We start from the raw sequence: 18,824 nt of genomic DNA on the forward strand, positions 1-18,824 counted from the left end.
CATACTCTTGCCATATGATTCAGCAGGACACTGCTCCTTGGTATTTACCAGATGAGTTCAGAACGTAAGTTCACAAAAACACTTACACATAGATGTTCGTAGAATCTGTATTCCTAACTGCCAAAACTTGGAAGCCACCAAGATGTCCTTCACTAGGTCAATGAACAAACTGCAGTACATCGCTACAAGGCAAAAGTATTAAGTGATAAAAAAAAGAAATTAGCTATCAAGCTGTGAAAAGACATGGAGGAAGCTTATTTAGATGCACACTGCTGAGTGGAGGAATCAATGGGAAAGGGCTACGTACCGCAGGATCCCAGGGGTGTGACACTCTGGAGAAGGCAAACAAGGGAGGTAGTAAAAAGTTCAGTGGTTCCCACAGGTTAGGTGACACAGAGGGATAAAGGGGAGGCGGACAGAGGATGTTTAGGGCCATGGAATTAGTCTGTATGATACTATTAATAAAATGGTGAATGCTTGTCATTCTACATCTGTCAAAACACAACAGAGAGCCTTCACGTGAGCTATGAACTTTAAGCTAATAATACTGCATCAATATTGACTCACCGCTATAAGAAAGTATCACACTAGTAACAGATGTTAGTGACAGGGGAACTGGTGTTGGGGACTGGCAGAGGGAGTACAGCAGGTCCTGGAATAATGTCATTTTTGTTCAAAGACATTTTGTTATAACTTTGATGAGAAAAACAATTGATTCCCAGCAGGAATCAATCTGTGCACAGTCTCTTCATGTCTGCCTGGGCTTCCTCCAGGTACTCTGGCTTCCTATCACATCCTAAAGGTGTGCACACTAGGTTCACTGGCATCTCTGAACTGTGCCCCTCCAAGTGAGTATGTGTGAGTACGCCCCTGATGGGACAGTCTCTTGTCCATGCTCGTCTGGTCTTGTACCCAAGCTTCTGGGATAGGCTAAGGCCACTGCAACTCTGAACTGGAAAAACTGGGTAAATAATGACCTTACTGGCTTTTACTCATCTCTGTTTTTGTTTTTTGAGAGAGTCTCACTTTGTCACCCAGGCTAGAGTGCAATGGTGTGATCATAGCTCACTCCAATCCTGGGCTCCATTGATCCTCCTCCCCAGTAGCTGGGACTGCAGGTGTGTCCCACTGCACTTGGTTAATTTTTCTGTGTTTAGTAGAGACTGGGTCTCACTCTTGCTCAGGATAGCCTTAAACACCTGCCTCCAAGCGATCCTCCTGCCTTGGCCAACCTTTCTTCAAAATGTATATATAGCTCACATTTCTTTTTTTTTGTTTTTGTTTTTGTTTTTGAGACAGAGCCTCAAAAGCTATCCCCCTGGGTAGAGTGCTCTGGCATCACAGCTCACAGCAACCTCCAACTCCTGGGCTCAAGCCAGTCTCCTGCCTCAGCCTCCCAAGTAGCTGGGACCACAGGTGCCCGCCACAACACCCAGCTATTTTTTGGTCGTGGCCATCATTGTTGTTTGGCGGGCCCGGGCTGGATTCGAACCTGCCACCTTAGGTGTATGTGGCTGGTGCCTTAGCCACTTGAGCCACAGGCGCCGAGCCTATTTCTTTTTTTCTATTTTTAATGTTAGAAGTGCTTTTGTCTTTATTTAGAAATTCAGTGATTTTTTTTTGTGACCAGAAACATGCCTAAGAATTTAACTCTTGTTTATATTAATTAGCGTATTCATTACACAGCATTTTGTTTAAAGTCACAGCTTCCATACAAAAGCTTCTCAAGCAAGTTAAGTGAAGGCTTACTATATGGGAAACTTTCTATACTTGACACTCAATTTTTTTGTAAACCTAAAACTTCTCTAAGGAAAAAAAATTTCTACCTATACATCTTGAAATTCTTATGTGCTCATGACTACTTTTTTAACCTAAATTAAGAGAAATTTTGAGAATATTCAACTTTATAAGTAAAAAAACCACTCATTCATATTCAAGATGTTAATAAATAGAGAAAATTCTCAATGTTTTACTATCTAGTCTTTAAATCATACCTATTTCAAAGTTGGAACTGCAAGCAAGACAACCATAGGCAAGCCCTCCAGTTCTCAAAAGTGGGTGATTCTCCACCCTACCCCAACCAAGAGAACATCTGATAATATCTGAGGACTTTTTATTGTCCTATGGGGTGCTACTAGCATCTAATGGGTAGAGGCCAAGAATGCTGCTAAATATTGTATTGCACAGGACAGCCCTACTACAAGGAATCATCCAGCCCCAAATCTCCAGGGGTAGGAAACTCTACTTCCATGTAACCCAGAGTCATGATGACTCACTGCTGTGTAGGTGGTGAATCACCATTCTAGAGGTTTGAAGAATTCCGTGTCTCCATCCAAGAACACAACTGAACTTGCACTTGATGAAGAAAGGCTTCAACATGAAAAAGATCTCCAAGACTGAACCCTGAGAAGGATGCTTCATCACCTGACATTTCCCAACTATCTTAGAGACAGTCAATTCCCGTCTTCACCAGATGACTCAAAGGGTACATGAACTGTGTGATCACCGATCTGAGCTACCTTCCTTAACTGGAAAATGGAAAGGACAGCTACTAGGTAGATGTGAGAATCAAAGCACATGAGGCATGTGAACACATTTTGTAATGTGGGAAGAGCTATTCACAAACATGCGTGATCACCAAACTTCTGAATAGCATTAAGCCTAGAAAACCCCAAATTCTGTCATTTCTAAATTCTGATCTTTGACCCTCTGGGCCAAGGCCATACTTCATGTTCAGGATCAGTGTTTTTTGAATCAGCTGAACAAAATGATAAGAAATGTTTACTTCAGTCTAAAGGTAAACTTGGAAATCAATAGGAGTGAAATAGACCATCACCAAACTTCTGAATAGCATTAAGCCTAGAAAACCCCAAATTCTGTCATTTCTAAATTCTGATCTTTGACCCTCTGGGTCAGGGCCATACCTCATGTTCAGCGTCAGTGTGTCTGAATCAGCTGAACAAAATGATAAGAAATGTTTACTTCAGTCTAAAGGCAAACATGGAAATCAATAGGAGTGAGATCCCATCTCTACTAAAAATTAAAAAAAAAAAAACAAAACTAGCCATCATGGTGGTTCATGCCTATAGTCCCAGCTACTTGGGAGGCTGAAGCAAGAGGATCAGTTGAACCCAGGCATTTGAGGTTGCTGCAAACCATGATGAAGCCATGGCACTCTACTCAGGATGACAGAGTGAGACGTGGTCTCAAAAATAGAAAAAGAAAAAGAAATAATACCAAAAGAAAAGAAAATCAACAGGAATAAAGCAGCCAGAGCACCTTAGGACATTATACTAAAAATACTGAAAAGATCTGAGGCTAACAGACTCTATGGTATCTGTGACTGGTAAGAAAATGGGAAAGCTCCTGGTCTTAGGATCAATGTTTTTTATTAGGAATCAAGGCCTTAAGCTAAAGGAAAGTCATGCTCAGCTGTATGAGAGAGGAGTGCTTTGAGATATGCTTTTTTACCCTTCTGTTGGAAGCCTTAAACCTTTTTGGCACCAGGGACTAGTTTCAATAATTGTGGAAGACAATTTTTCCACAAACAACAGGAGAGCTTAGGAGGGGGACATTAAACTGCATGCACAATTCATAGTAGGGTTTGTGCTCCTGTGTGAATCTTACGCTGCCCTTGATCTGACAGGAGGTAAATCTCAGGTAGTGACGCAAGCATGGGGATCAGCCGTAAATACAAACGAAGCTTTGCTGACTTGCCTACCGCTCACCTCCTGTTGGAAGGCCAAGTTCCTAACAGGCCACTGACTGGTATGAGTCCATGGCCTGAGGACTGGAAACTAAAGCTTTAAGTCATATGTTATCACTTTTCAATCTTCTGCAAGGCCACCCTATCTAGATCATCAAATAATCAAAAGTTTTAAGTAACCAACACCTTCTCTTCCTACAATATGCCCAGGAGTGTTTATGATATCTGACATTTCAAAATTTTATACTAACTTAAGAAGAATCCATTTTTAAAATCAGTTTTTAAAATAAATTGTTTTCAAAAACAATGCTGTTATGGGTTAAATTGTGTCCCCTCCAGGTTCATTTGTCGAAGTCCTAATCCCCAGTACCTCAGGGTGTGGTTGTATATAGAAATAGGGTCATTGCCGTGTAACTAGTTAAGATGTGGTCATTCTGAAGTAGGATGGGCCTCTAAGCCAGTATAACTGCTATCTGTATGCAAAAGAGAAATCAATGTAGACACAGGGAGAACGAGATATGAGACAAATACAGTTCAGGGTGATGCTTCTATAAACTATGAAACACCAGAGATAGCTAGAAAATCCCCCAAACTAGGCATGAGGCAAGAACAGATTCTTTTTCACAAATACCTAAAATTGTAAAAGTAGCTTTGGAATTGGGCAATCGGCAAAAGCTAAAAGAATTCTGTGGAAATAGTAGAAAGCCCTATATTTTCCAGAACAGATGGTTGGTAGAAATATGGACACCAACAACTTCCCTAGTGAGGACTCAGAAGTAAGGAGTACAACAGAGAGCATATATAACATCTGCAAGAATACTTAATCATCGTGAATAGACCGTGGGTAGAAATACGAAAGTTAAAGGCAATGCCGCTGAAGGCTGAGATGAAATAAGGAACATGTTACTGGAAACTGAAGAAAAAGGGGTCCTTGCCACATAGTTTCACAAAGTTTAGCTAAATTGTGTGTTATGTGAAAAACAGAAGTTATAAATAATGAACTTAGATATTCAGCGGAGGAGATTTCTAAGCAAATGTTGAAGGATTATCCTCATTTTGATTAGACTGGTTTCTTTCTTCTGCTTCTAATAAATAGTGAGAGGAAAGAAATGAAGGGAAGAACTGTGAGGCAAAAAGGAACCAGGAACTGATGATCTGGGAAACTGTCGACCTTTCCAGGTTACAAAAACCACCAATAGAAGATGGTGCTTCACTATCAGGAAATCGTGCTCTGCAGAAAAACCTAAGGTTGTGGTTGGACAACTTTTGCTAGTGCTGAGAAGAAGGAGCAGGTCAGAGTCTCCCATCACACCTACTCATTCTACACATACTATTTAGTCAGTCTTAAAAAGAGTAGGTAAGTGAATTATGGTTCCCGTGAGCCATCTCAGCAGAAGCCAGGAATAGCAATGGGATTATCCAGGAAAAATCTGCAAAGAAATCTCTTGCCTCATGGAGTGACTCCCCATGATATACCTGGAAGACCCACATTGTTCTTTCAAATTTTTGCCTCAAGACGGACCATACTCAGATCCTCACCAATACTTGATTTTTATGACTCAGGTGATTTAGATAATGAGACCTGGGACTTCTGAGCTGGTAAGATATCAATGAGACTTTGGACTTCTGAATTGATGCTGTAAATGGGTTGAGACTTTTGAGGGGTTGGAATGGAGTGAATGTATTTTTCGTGTAAGATGGACGGGAATTTTCAGGGGTCAGAAGGAGAGCTATGTTAGGCAGAATGTGTGATTCAGTTAAGGACCCTGAGATGGAGAGAATATCCTAAATTACCTGCATGGTCCCAGAGTAATCATAATGGCCCTTAAAAGAGACAGGCAGGAGAGTCAGAGTAGGGGAGAGAGAGAGAGAGATTTGAATTTAGATAGCCCCTAAAAACTACAAGAGGCAAAAATAAATAAATAAAGGAACTACATTGGTTAGATGGAATATAGCTCTGCCAGCACCTTGAATTTAAGGCTCATTGGGGTCTGACATTCAGAACTGTAAGTTAAAAAATACAGGCTGGTATTGCCCCTCCCCGCCATATTTCCTATAAATACTTTCCTCCATTCATCATAAACATTTTAATTCTAATCAAAGCCTCCCATTTAAGAAACATTATTATACTGCCACTTTTTTCCTTTACTCAGAAAGAATTTAACTATGTGATATATATTTTAAATGTATCAGAAGAATTAATTTTTGTCATTTTTTTCATGGAATGAACAAATCAGGAAATAATACAGGCATGTTTGTTTTCATGTCTCTTTTGCTACATAGATGGTTTTTATATGTTACCTCCAACAATAAATTAGAAAGTAGATGTCTATACTTATTTTATAGACATCTAGGTTTATTATTAGACGTATAGGTTTATTATTAGCAAACAATGATTTTTAAAATATGTGTATCTGTACTTATTGGACAAAAACATGTCATTCCTGAGTTCCTTAAAATGAACTGGGTTTCCTAGACCATCCAATCATACCTTCTGAGTGAGAGGTTTACGACTACTAACTATCCGTAATGCGGGTCCTTCCAAAGGCAATAAGAATTTAAAACACTTAGAAATAAGAATTTAAATCTCTCCAAGTTTTATTTTAAATAAAATGTTAAAATGAAATTCTTTTTGTTTTATGAAAGAAATACATATTTATTGAAGGCAATTTTAAAATGCATACAAGTATTAAAAAAAAAAGAAAAGAAAAACTATCCCACAAAAATTTATCACCTAGATAGATACAATCACTGTTAAACATCTGATACAGAATTTGGATTCCAGAAATGGCAAAGTTGTTTGAATTAACCTCACATTTCCACAGATAATGACGAAACAAACAAACAAAAAACCCATTTGTATTTACTAAAGAACAGGCAAGAGAAGCAGATACTGGAGGACAGGCAGCCCTTGAAAAGCCAACCCAGGATGGATGAGGTCTGTGGCAGACAGCATTTCCCCTGAGGGCACTCCCTGTCAGTGCGGTGGGGCAGCTGGGACCCAGCTAAAAGCTTCACTGTATCCAGGATGAGGTGTTAGAGTGGCTGGAAATCAAGGAGAGAAACCTAATACAGGAGGGAGCACCTCCAAAACCTTCATAGAAACACCCCTGGCCAACCCTGCAAGTGCATGTCTGCAGGGCAGACCCCAAGAGTCCAGTGCAAGGGAGCTGCTGGAAGACTTCCCTGAGACTCCAGCTGCTGCCCACCACCAGGGAGACAGAGTTTAGGGTCTCAATTGTATCTGCAGGCTGCTGGACTGCTCAGCAGCGTTTGACATGCATAACTACCCTACTTGTTGAAAGATGTCTTTCTCTAGCTCCCAGGACATCACATGCACTTGGTCCTCCTGTCCGCTCCTTCCCATTGGCTCCTCAGTCTCAGTCTCCTTTGCTGGTGCCCCTCTCTCTACCAGACTCATGTTCTATGAGAAGAGTGGCCCAGGTCCTTTTCTTCCCCATCAAACTTTCATCAGGGGATCTCAGCTACTTATGTTTTATGTGTCATTTTCACATTTGTAACTTTCATAATTATGCATCCTGCCTGGACCTCCCCCCCGAACACCAGAAACATACTTCACTGCCCAACAGAATTATCAATCTCCTTCTTTCCCCCAAATCTTCCCTGTGTCAGGAAATGGCATCAGCATCACCATCCACCTAGCTGATTAAATAAAAAAAAAAAAAAAGAGAAAGAAAAGAAAAAAAAAAAAACCCACCTCCCACCTCCTAACTCCTAAGCTTCAGTTGATTCCTCTCTCTTAGACACATGATGTTCAATCTTTAGTGAATCCTATTGATTCTATTGCCAAAAATAAATTCTAACCATTTTCCATCAATCTCGCGGTTACAAAGCTAGGCCAAGCTACTGTCATCTCTCTTGAGGAGTGTGGCAACACCTTCTGTGGTTGACAATCTCATCAGATTCCACCTAACAGAGAAAAGGACAATTTCACAATAGGAAATCAAGGCGCTATAGCTGAAAGAGGTAGAATTGATGATAGGTATTCTAAAGGCAACAAATGACCTCTGAGCTAATTTTTACCTATTTTTTTCTAATTCACAAATGCTATAGGTAATATATAAATTTTTCCTTTGAAACATCCAGTATTCCTATAATACGCAATATTATAAGCTTTTTATTTTGTTTTTGTTTTGCTTTGTTTTGTTGAAACAGAGTCTTACTATGTCACCCTCGGTAGAGTGCCGTTGTGTCACAGCTCACAGCAACCTCAAACTCATGAGCTTAAGTGATTCTCCTGCCTCAGCCTCTCAAGTAGCTGGGGCCAGAGGCACCCGCCACAACACCTGGCTATTTTTTATTGTTGCTGTTGTCATTGTTGTTCAGCTGGCCCAAGCTGGGTTCGAACTGGCCAGCCTGGATGTATGTGGCCAGCACCGTATCCACTGAGCTACTGGTGCTGCTGACTTTTTAGACACAATTGTTCAAAAAGGTAAAAATGGAGTGAGAATCAAAATATAATCTATATATGTTTAAAATCTCTTAAAATAAATTGATGATGGTGGAAAACAGTGCTGAATATTTTCATCATGTTGGAAAGCAGAAGGGCATATATCCAAGGACATATGTCCAGATAAAAAATAACAATAGTAAAAATGATCATAGCAAGTATTAAGGAGTATGAATGTTCCTATTATACAAGAATCATTAATGATTATGTAGAAAAGAACCCAACAGAAAAATAAATTATAGAAGAAAGAGCTAATTATGTTTTAAAGATATCCAAACTTCATCAAAGGTAAATAAATAAAAAGTGAGATAAAAATGAGGCTCCATTCTCTATTGGACTGGCAAAGTTAAAATGATTCAAATACCAGTATTGGCAGGATACAAGAAAATTGGCACTTGCATAGATCATTAGTAGTGACATAAATTGGGAGTAGAGTAGTTTGGCAACATCTGTTTAAATGTAAAGCACACATACATTTTGATAACAACTCCACCATCCTGCATAAATATTGCCACAAAAGCTCAAAGGTATCCATGTTTTCTTCATGTGTAAGGTACATATTTATAGAATTATTATCCATGATTTCTGTAAACTGACATAGAAAAGTGTCTAAAATGTGTTGTAAAGTAGAAAATGCAAAACTATATTTTCCTATTTTTTATAAACATATATTCATACTTTGGTATAAGCACAAAAAGATCTGTAAGAATTTAAAAGAGACTTTTAACCATAGTTTCCCCTTAGAGGTGATATCAGAAAGACAATTTTCCTAGAGCACTAGACTAGAAACACGAGAAACAGTAGCAATGAACATGACTGTCTTTGTACTGAAACAAATGGTGCTATCTGCACACACTGAATCACAGTACAAACTTTTTTAAGATGCAATGCTCTGTAGATTTGCAGTGTTAAATAGTCTTCCCAGCATGAGGAATTGTCAACTGATAGCATGAATACCTCAGTAAAATAATGGTTAAGGATATAAAATTCAGCCCCTTGTCAGAATGGCAGGAGAGAAAGTCTGCTTTGCCCTTTTGCCTTTTGGACTATCCTTCTCATTTTCACCCCAATTACCCTCAATGATCCAGAATGCCCTAGTCAGCTTGTTCCTTCCTGCCCTGAATATAAAGTGGGAGCAGAACAAACAGCCTTCTTGTCTACCACCTCTCTTAAAAGACATACCTAGAAACACATCTAAGTCTTAGGAAAAGAGAAGGCAGAAGCTACATAGAATCACCGAACAGTGGCCTTTAAGTGTCCTACATCCACAAAAGCAAACGCACAGCCATGGAAAAGGCAAACTGGGAGAGTGCAAATTCCAGGAAGATCTCTGGAAACTCAGTGGATACAAATACACCCTGCCAGAGGATTCATCCACGGGCATTCTAGAAACGTCCGTGGACTTTAGATGCAGTACACAAGTGTCATTTCCCTCAACGCTATTCAGATACAACCTGTATCACACATACACACACACGCAGCAGAACGTGTGTGCTTGACCACCTCCCTACATTGACCACCTCAAGTTCACCTAATTGTCATAGAGTGCACATGCACCACATGTATTAAGGCCTAGTTCCTTATATTGACCACCTCCATGTGTTGACCAGTTAGTTACAGTCCCTTGGGTGGTCAACTTACGGAGAGATTCTACTGTATATATAGAAATATACATGTGTATGTGCCTGTGCATGTGTATACACATACACCCACAGAGGGATGCCAAGAAATGTATACACGTTTTAAGAAAGGACAAAACTGTATTAAAATTGTAATATTCAATCAATAACAAAAGTTGAATCAAGTCATATTTGAGCGCCTCTTGTAATTGCAGAAGTCAAACATGACTTGAATATTATAATTTTAATACAATTTTTTAATACAAAACTGTATTAAATGTGTATATATTTCTTGGCCCCCTGTATATGTGTGTATATACCTTAAAAAGTAGCAATTATCAAGCAGCAAAACTTATCTGCTTGGTTTTCAAAAGCCATAGAGATCACGGCAGCACGAAAAACTGTCTGAGCAAGAAAAGGAAAATACAGCAAATTCAAAGTGAAATTACTTTATTTGAACTTTGCTTCTACTTCCACATTTCAAATCAGATAAAGCGACTCACTTTTAGGTTTTGTTATCGTGTGTTTTGTCTTGATAAAAATAATAGAACAACTGCATAAAATACTCTGTAGTAATTAATGTATAGTTAAAAAGCTCTCGTGAGATAGGCATTATTATTTCATTTTTCCAAATGAGGTAGAGCAAGGTAAACTGAGGCACCCAGATTTATTGTTCATACCATCCATGCACGGGAATTTTCTTGAAACATTTCTCTTTGAACTGATGACACGTAAGAAAATCCCTTCGGAAGCGTTCTTGAATTCTAGGCCATAAAGCATCAACTCACAGTAACAAGGCACAAAATTGTGTCTGGGCAGAACCCCTACGTGATGCATAATGCATCCGGCAGACCTAAGACTTATTGCAACTTATGCTGGAGCAGCAAATCGAATTCCGACCCAAGCTTTAATATGGATGCATATGTATGGAGAGCGACAGAAGAAGCCTTTGTTATCACACACGGCCCCAAAGGAAGGCAGTGCCCCGCAGCAAGTTCTGGAATCATGGAGGGGACGCCTTCGCCATCTGGGTCGCGCTGCCGGCGGCCCCAGGGCGCATGCGTGGCCGCGGCCGGGGCGCTTACCTGGTGCGCCGGACGAGCAGGCACAGCAGGGACAGGAGCAGCAGGCCCGAGGCGAGGGCCAGGCCGGGCAGGCTGAGCGGCTCCATCCAGACGCTGCCCATGTCGGCGGACACGTCTCCGCTCTCCGGTGCGCGCGAGGCCGCGGAGGCAGCTCGGGGTCTCCCTGCGAGCGGCGCGGTGGGTGACTCCGCAGCGTCCGCTCCCCCGGGGCCGGCGAGGCGAGCCTGCCAGCGGCGCAGACAGGAATGTCACTGAGGGTCCCGAGGCTGTGTGACAAAGTTTGTGGACTCCCCTGTGCCCGCCTCCCTCTCCCCACGGGCACCGCCCCGCTTCCCCGCGGCCTCTGGCCCGGCCCGGCAGCTTCTGGGAAACGGAGCCGCTGCTCCTCCGGGGCAGGAAGAGGGCGGAGGGGGAAGGGGAAGGGGTTCGCCTTGCCCGAGAACCAGCCCCCCACCCCAGGCCCGGGGAGGGGGCTTTCACTTCTGAGTTGGACCGGAGCCCCTTAATCCCTCAGCCCTTAGGCATGCTCCGCGGGAGGAGGGACGCTGCTTGTCCCCTGAGAGTGTTGGGACCCTTCCCGCTGCGCTGGGGCACCGGCGACTGTCTCTTGCACGACCCGGGGAACTGGGCGGGAGGCAGAAACATGCGGGATGGGCTGTCTCCGACCGGTTCCCCACCCTTCCCCTTACGTCTTAGTTGTTCACAGGTTTTTGTTGAGGGCCTACTGTGTGCAAAGGCCCAAGATACAGAAGTCCTGATGGGGCTCACGGCTCAGGACGACACTCAGACTTCCAGGGCACCTTCGATCTTTGACACTCCAGTCTGTCATTCCCATTGCCACCTCTCTATACAGACCTATCTTGCTTTAACCATGTTCAAAACTCTTAATGGTTGTTTTCATGATTAAATCAGAAATCTTCCACCGGCTGGGAGATGTTCCCACAATTGGTCTCCACTGTACAACTCCCTTGTCTAGTACCGTTCCATATATTCTAAAGTTTGACTCCGCCTGGAAAATTGTCCTGTTTTCTCTGTGTTATAACTCAATATACCTCTCAAGGCCCTGCTCAAATCTCACTTCCTTCTAGAAATTATCTCAAACTCTACTATAGTAATTAACCTTTCCTGCCTCTTACTTCTGAGATAGAATAGAAACCCTGGCCTTAACCCCCTGACCACGGAAGGCAACATGGGGCAGCATAACCTTGCCAGTAATGTTTTTCTGAGCAGCTGCAAGAAACACAGGCTGACAGGACACTTGTGGGCAAAGGAACAAGACCTGTCTGGATCCAACCACCTCAAGCCAGAGTAGATGCCCACACTGACTTTTCTCCAATCATAATCTCATTTTAGTGCTAAAAGTCACACCCAGAGGTGGAGATTTACCCGGCTCATGGCACAGCAAAACATGAAGAAACATGTAATAAAACTTCGCAGGTGCAAGACAATCTCCACTTGAGTGCCTACACCCTTGCCAGCCTAGGCCTCTTTCACACTTTCCCTGAACTCCTCTCAGGAACCCAGCCTGAGGCCTTTTTCCTTGGTGCTTTCTCCTTTATCCTCCAGCATAAGCCCTAGTAAAGCCTCCCCTGTGGCTCCTCTTTGGCCTCTTGTCAACTCAGGGAGCCTAAGTAGGAGTACTGTGTTACCACCTATCCTAATTTCCCACTCTTTGAGTTATTTCTGGTTTTCCTACTGTAAAAGGCAGGAACCATCATCTCTAAGACAACCTTGTCTACACCCACTTCCCTGATCCCCCACCCTGATGTTGAAATGATGAAATTGGAAGCTGCACCACTGAATTACTGCTGTGTTACTGTTCATGAGAATCTTTGTCCTCAAGTTCTATTCCTGGGTCTTTCTCTTGCCTCACCTTCCTCCTGTTGTACACTCCATTTTTCTAGGAAGCCCAGAAGGGAGTAGGGTACCAACAGCCACTCTGTCTTCTCTAAGAGAAAGAAAATGGCGTGGTTTCCATCACTGCCAAGCCAGAAGAGCCAGTTTACAGGACGGTATCTACCCCAGGGTATTTCTGTAACTCTTGCATAAAGCTACTTGCTGGTTTACACAAGAACTCTCAACCTTTGTACTTTAGTTTTCTATTCAGTCTTTCCTAGATGACTCTTTCATTTAAAGATATAGTTAAAAATACTAAGCATTTACTCTACTTATTGAACATTTATTATTTGCCAGTTATTACACAGACCATATTTTTTCTTTATTGATAGCAGAGTTAATGCACACTGCCTTAGGGAAGTGGCAGGAGGAGGCCTACAGGCATCTACTAGATTGGGTGAGCCAGTGTCACATCTCTGTGGTATCTGCCACAGGTAGTGACCTACCTGACTCAGGTCACGTCTTTATATACATACAATGAATTTTAAATGTGCTTCTCTTGGGCGTTCCACTTTTGTTAAAAGGGATTTCCATTCTATAAACTAACCTGGTTAAAAAAATCTAAGGGTATCTTTTATTCCTCTTTTACTTTTGTGACTCATCATCGGCATCTTTATAGTCAATCCAGTTCCATTCCATTTTATCTCCAAACTATGCCTTCATCACCTCTCTGATAGAGATGGCTAGTGGATCTTCTGTGTCCACTCACCCTTTCCTCCTTACTGACAGTCTCAGATTTTGGACTGCATGAAGACTATGTTCCCAGATTGCTTTCTAGTTAGATGTGGCCGTGTCACTAAGTTCTCATCAGTGGGCTGAGTGTAAGGTGTGACTGCAGGAAAGTGTGCTGAGCGGGAATGGACAGGTTTTGCCTCATCTCCTTTTTCTCTGGCTAGAATGTGGACACAATGCCTGCTGCTCAAGCACCATTTTAGCACTTCTAACTACATCCTAAATATCACATCCAGTATTATTTGCTGTCTACCAAATTTAACTGGAAATCTTATATTTTTATTTGTTGTATCTGTCAAACATGGCTTAACTACAACACAAAGATTTATGATACAGATTTTGTACACAGGATAGATTATGGAAACTGCAGAGTTCCAGCTGCTCATAGTCTGCTCCAGAAATCAGCCACAGTTTTTCAACATTGGTTGCCAACAGTAGTGTTGCATGTACTTTGGCCACACCGACTAGCTCAGGGTCAAGAGTCAAAACTTGAAGAGTCATCCTGGGCTGGCCCTGTAGTCCTTGAGGCATCCAGATATGGAAGCATCTTCAGTATTAGATGATGATTGGCCTAATCATATCATCTCTCTTCAAAAAATATTGATTGTGAAATACATTGAGAAAGAGAAATAGGAGTAAAAGCACAGGATGTAAAGGGAGAGGGTGACAGCTCACTCCAGCAGCTCACCCCCGCAGGTGACTATCATCTACCAGGTTTCTCTAATTTTCATTCTAATCAAGTATTAGGGCTTGAAGCTGCTTACTTTCCCTCCAGGTCTTCTCTTTTGATTCTCCAAAGCCTATTGGAAGTCAACAAAAAATCTTATTATTTCCCCTAGCATTTTAACAGATACATCTTAATTCTCCTGCCCAGACTTTGAAAATACTAATATACTAGACTGAAACCCTCAAATCCACCTGTTTAGTCAACAACTTTTGTTAAGTGCAACTAAGGCCATGGCACTGTATCTGGCCCTATTGGAACTATAAAAATGAATGTAACTCACTTCCTTCAAAAAGCTGAAATGAAGAGGACTAAAAACATTATAATTGGATGAAAGGGGGGAAAAAAAGGTTAGTGAACAGGAGATTGTGGTGTGAGGATAAGGGCATTTATGAACATACACCCATATGGCTTTGATCTTATGAGTCCCTCCCCGGGCAGCAAAAGATGTGCTGGGGAAACATTTGTGTCAATTGTGGGGTCTGTCAGTTTGGGAGAAACATTTGAAAGCATCACCATGAAAAACGCCAAAGTGGAATTTCATACATTGTTTTTCCAGTGTCAGGAAGTCCCCCAAATCAGAGTTTAGTGCCCAACACTGAAGGTCCTGTCAACTTCTGACATTAAATAAAATATAGGTTCTGAATATTATCAAAGACTAACCTTTTATAACTAAAAAGAATGACTGATGTTACCTCTCTCCCCGTCCCATGAGTTTTATTGTAACAAACTTTGATTTCCTCTTACCTTCGGTTAGAATTAAGACCATCCCTGGGCAAAATTATGGAGTAGAGAAGGGAAAAAAGAGAAGGAAGAAGAAAAGGAATCTGGGCTACATATTTTATATGCATTGTTTCATTTCATCTTCAAAACCAGTCTCTGATGTGGATATTATTATTAGTCCCTTTTACACAAGGGAAAACCAAGACTCAAAGAGTTCCAGGACCCCTGTGGTTATTCAGCTCCTTGTCCAACTGTGAAGTTGTCTTTTCACCCACCCTCCTTTGCCTTTTCTTTCTCTCACACTTTACTACACCGTTCAGTATTCTGCCCTCCATTATATGGATGGAGTTGTTGAGTGGTCCATACGGAGGTATCCTGCGTGGACGGTTGAACCTCTGCTTTGCAGTGGCCCTCCTTGGCTCTTATCTAGCTCTGAGGCGAGTCTCAGTTTTTCCATCTGAAAAATGAGACATGACTCCCTTCTCTATAGGCTTATGAGGATTGAATTGTGAGGGGTAAACATGTAACAGTGGAAATGCCTGGGGCTTCTCCCTTTTGACACCGGAGCACCTTCTGCTATAAGTGTAGAACTAGAAACGGGTTGATCAAACCAATTCAGCCCTGCCGAGCTGTTAGCTTATTGATATATTACTTCTTTCTGATTAAAATGTAAACTGTGCTGCTTTTTTCTCCTCTTAAGGCTACTATGCAAATCCTGATTGCAGCTGAGACAGCAATAATCACATATACGGAGACTGCTAATATAAGCCTGAAAGTTATTGTTTAATTTGGCACATAGTAAGTAGTGAGGCATCAGAGATGCAGGCACCAAATCTGACTGAAATTTCTTAAACCACAAATGCTTCCTCTGATTCCGTTCTTTACAGTTTACACAATGGCACTTGTTTTCTCTTTCTTGAGTTTTCCTTTCTCCTGTAGAGGCAGTTTATAGTGTTGACCAAGCGCTCAGTCTGCTGCAGGACACATATAGATATAAGATTTTATTAAACAAAATGCTGTTGAATGAACAAAGTGACACCCAACAATAGAGAGTGCATCTCCATTTAAATCTTTTTTTTAATAAAGTATAATTTTAGGTAAGACCTGAATCTAATTATTTTGAAGCAGCTTCAAAAATGGTGGAACAGATGGCTCTGATTATCTCCAAGAGGAAGGGAAAGATTGGAGAGTTTTGTCATTTCTTGTTTAACAGTCTTGGCATTGGTTACACGCATTTGAGTTTTGAATACTCTGATTTATAAATTCACAATCCCGTGCTAAGCTTTAGTTCATTCTCACGATCCGACCCTAATTCCCATGCCAGGTTTCAAGACACTTTCTCTCTGACTCATCCTGGCTTTTGCAATGTTTCATTTCCCCATTAGCCTGTAAACCCAGATTTCTGGGGACAAAAAGCAAAAGGCTGTCCCTGTGCATTCCTTTTGGGAAAAACTATAGCTTCACCCTACTCTTCAGCTGCCTCTGTTCATTAAAGGAATGTCTTAAAGACTCAAAAACTTTTTTTTTTTTAAATTGGGCTAGGCTAGCTATAAGAGAAGCAACACAGACTCCTATTACAGGTCGGGTTCCAGGAAACAGACTCCGAGGGGGAAATCAGCAAAAAAGAGTGATTAGGACAGGCTGTCGGGATCAACGCCCCCTGGGGTGGACAGAAGTAGGATACAGGCAGAGGGAAAACGGTCAGCTGGGACGCAGTCTCACCAAAAGACTCAGCTGAGCCCGTGAGGATATCTGGAACTCCAGTGGCCCTTCAGAATTGTCCCAAGACCACGTGGAGGGTTCAGGTCCATAAATAGCCCGGCATCAAACTGCCACTGATAGAGGGCTGCCCTCGGGAAAGGGAAGGTGAACATCCTGAGTAGCTGATGACACTCCCAGAAATAGAGCAAAGGTCCTTCCATGCTTATAGAGGCTGAGTGACAGAAATGCGCTGCTACAGAAGTGTGCTGAGAGCAACTAGCACGCTGATGACCACGGTTCTTACATCCATTCATTTTGGAGTTGTTCTCTCTAACTAGCAAAATACCTATACAAACACCATCCTCCCTGCTTCTGAGATAATACATCTCTTTTATGTAGTGATTATAATATAGTGGTCAGAAAGCTGGAGGAGAAAATAAAAGGCCCAGAAAATCTGGAGGGAATTAATTTGGCCATTTTCCAGTAGAGTCTTGGACAAGAATGGAGGTGGGGGGGGTTGGGGTGGGGTTGAGTTGAGTTTTATTACAACATTGTGACAAGGAAAATCTCTGGGAGGTCAATTTAAACACCAATTACAAACATTGTAGAAAGAGAATGTACTAAGTATTGTTAGAATAAAAGGAAAAGAAAGATTTAAAATCACTCAACTCTTGCTGACAGGTGACAAATAACTACCGTAGTTTCCCTCAAAAAAGTCTAAATCCCCTAGAATTTTATCAGAAAACTACTTCAGCGTTTTTTCAAGAATGTTAAGCTCTTCCTCCAAGTAGGCATACATTTCGTTAAGCATCAGTTTGTCCTGCAAAAGAGGTTCGGGGCCACTTTTCTTTTGCACTATCACTCAGCCTCTCTCTGTGTCCCTGCCTGAAGCAGCCCCACTCTTCCCCAGGACAGCAGCATGGGCGAGTTGCAACTTGGATGTATAGTAGCATCTTCTGTGACCAGCCCTTCTTTAAAAGTCTAGAAAAGCATCATTTTTCTTTACCTTCCCTTTCCTGTCTGACTCACCACTGTATAAATTCTGTTCCCAGCTTTCTCCCCACCCCAACCTCCCCCCCCGCCCCCGTTCTTGTCCAAGACTCTACTGGAAAATGGCCAAATTAATTCCTTCCAGATTTTCTGGGCCTTTTATTTTCTCCTCCAGCTTTCTGACCACTTCCATATCCATGGTTGGTCCATCTCTTTTCCCTTCTTCTCTGAAGTCTGGCATTTTTTCACCAACAAAGATTGCTAACTTTTGACATTTACAAAAGCAATTAATAATAGCAATTATACATATGCTGGAAGTTTTGAATATTCTGCATTATGAACAAACATAGCACTAATGAATGAGAAAAATAATTGATTAGTAATGACTCTGAAAACCAGTCAAACTGTCTGCTTGCCAGGGTTGAAACAGAACAAAGATGGGTATATACACACTCAACCCAGACATCAGAAGGTACACGATCTGCTTTGGCCCTTCAGTAACCAGAAGACAGAACTTTGTACCTTCACTTGTTTCTGTGAGAAACCCAAACACAGCAGGCACTGAAGTCTTTGCTGAAGATTTGAGGTGGGGAGGGTCACATTATACAGAACACACGATTCCACTAAAAAAATCCTAGACATTTTATGACCTCCAGTCCTCTGGGGCCACACAGTGCTAGAAATTATCTTACTCTTCCCCATGGCAGAGTCCAGCTCTGTGGTCCCTCTCCCTCCAGAATTTTTCCCTTCCAACATCAAATATCTCCTGCCTTTGTAATGCAAACGTCTTTTATTTGAACAAGCCACAGGAGTCTCCTATGCCAAGTAACTATTAAAGATTTCTTCTGGGCTAGGCATGGTGGCTCACACCTGTAATCCTAGCACTTTGGGAGGCCAAGATGGGTGGATCTCTTGAGCTCAGGAGTTCAAGAGCAGCCTGAGTAAGAGCAAGACCTGGTCGCTACTAAAAATAGAAAACTGAGCTGGATGTCCTTGCAGGCACCTGTAGTCCCAGCTACTTGGGAGGCTGAAGCAGAGGATCACTAGAACCCAGGCACCTGAGGTTTCCAACAGCTAGGCTGAGGCCATGGCACTTTAGCCTGAGGCAAGAGGCAAGAAGATCTCTTGAACTCAGGTGTCTGAGGTTCCAGTGAGCCATGTGCCACTGCATTCTATC

The 18,824-nt window shown here is 42.0% G+C and overlaps 1 protein-coding gene across 1 annotated transcript in view; it reads right to left on the reverse strand.

Moving 5' to 3' along the window:
* LOC100945075 (25-hydroxycholesterol 7-alpha-hydroxylase) overlaps positions 1 to 11,195 on the reverse strand; it is a 180,300-nt gene extending 169,105 nt beyond the window's left edge. The window contains exon 1 of the mRNA XM_012809816.2: positions 10,882 to 11,195. Within this exon, the coding sequence (XP_012665270.1) occupies positions 10,882 to 10,982 (101 nt within the window). The 5' untranslated portion in view covers positions 10,983 to 11,195. The remainder of the gene's footprint in view (positions 1 to 10,881) is intronic.
* Between the last annotated feature and the right edge of the window lie 7,629 nt (positions 11,196 to 18,824).

This window comes from Otolemur garnettii, unplaced genomic scaffold, assembly GCF_000181295.1.
Source record: "Otolemur garnettii isolate 467f Iridium unplaced genomic scaffold, OtoGar3 scaffold00113, whole genome shotgun sequence".
Lineage (NCBI taxonomy): Eukaryota > Metazoa > Chordata > Mammalia > Primates > Galagidae > Otolemur > Otolemur garnettii.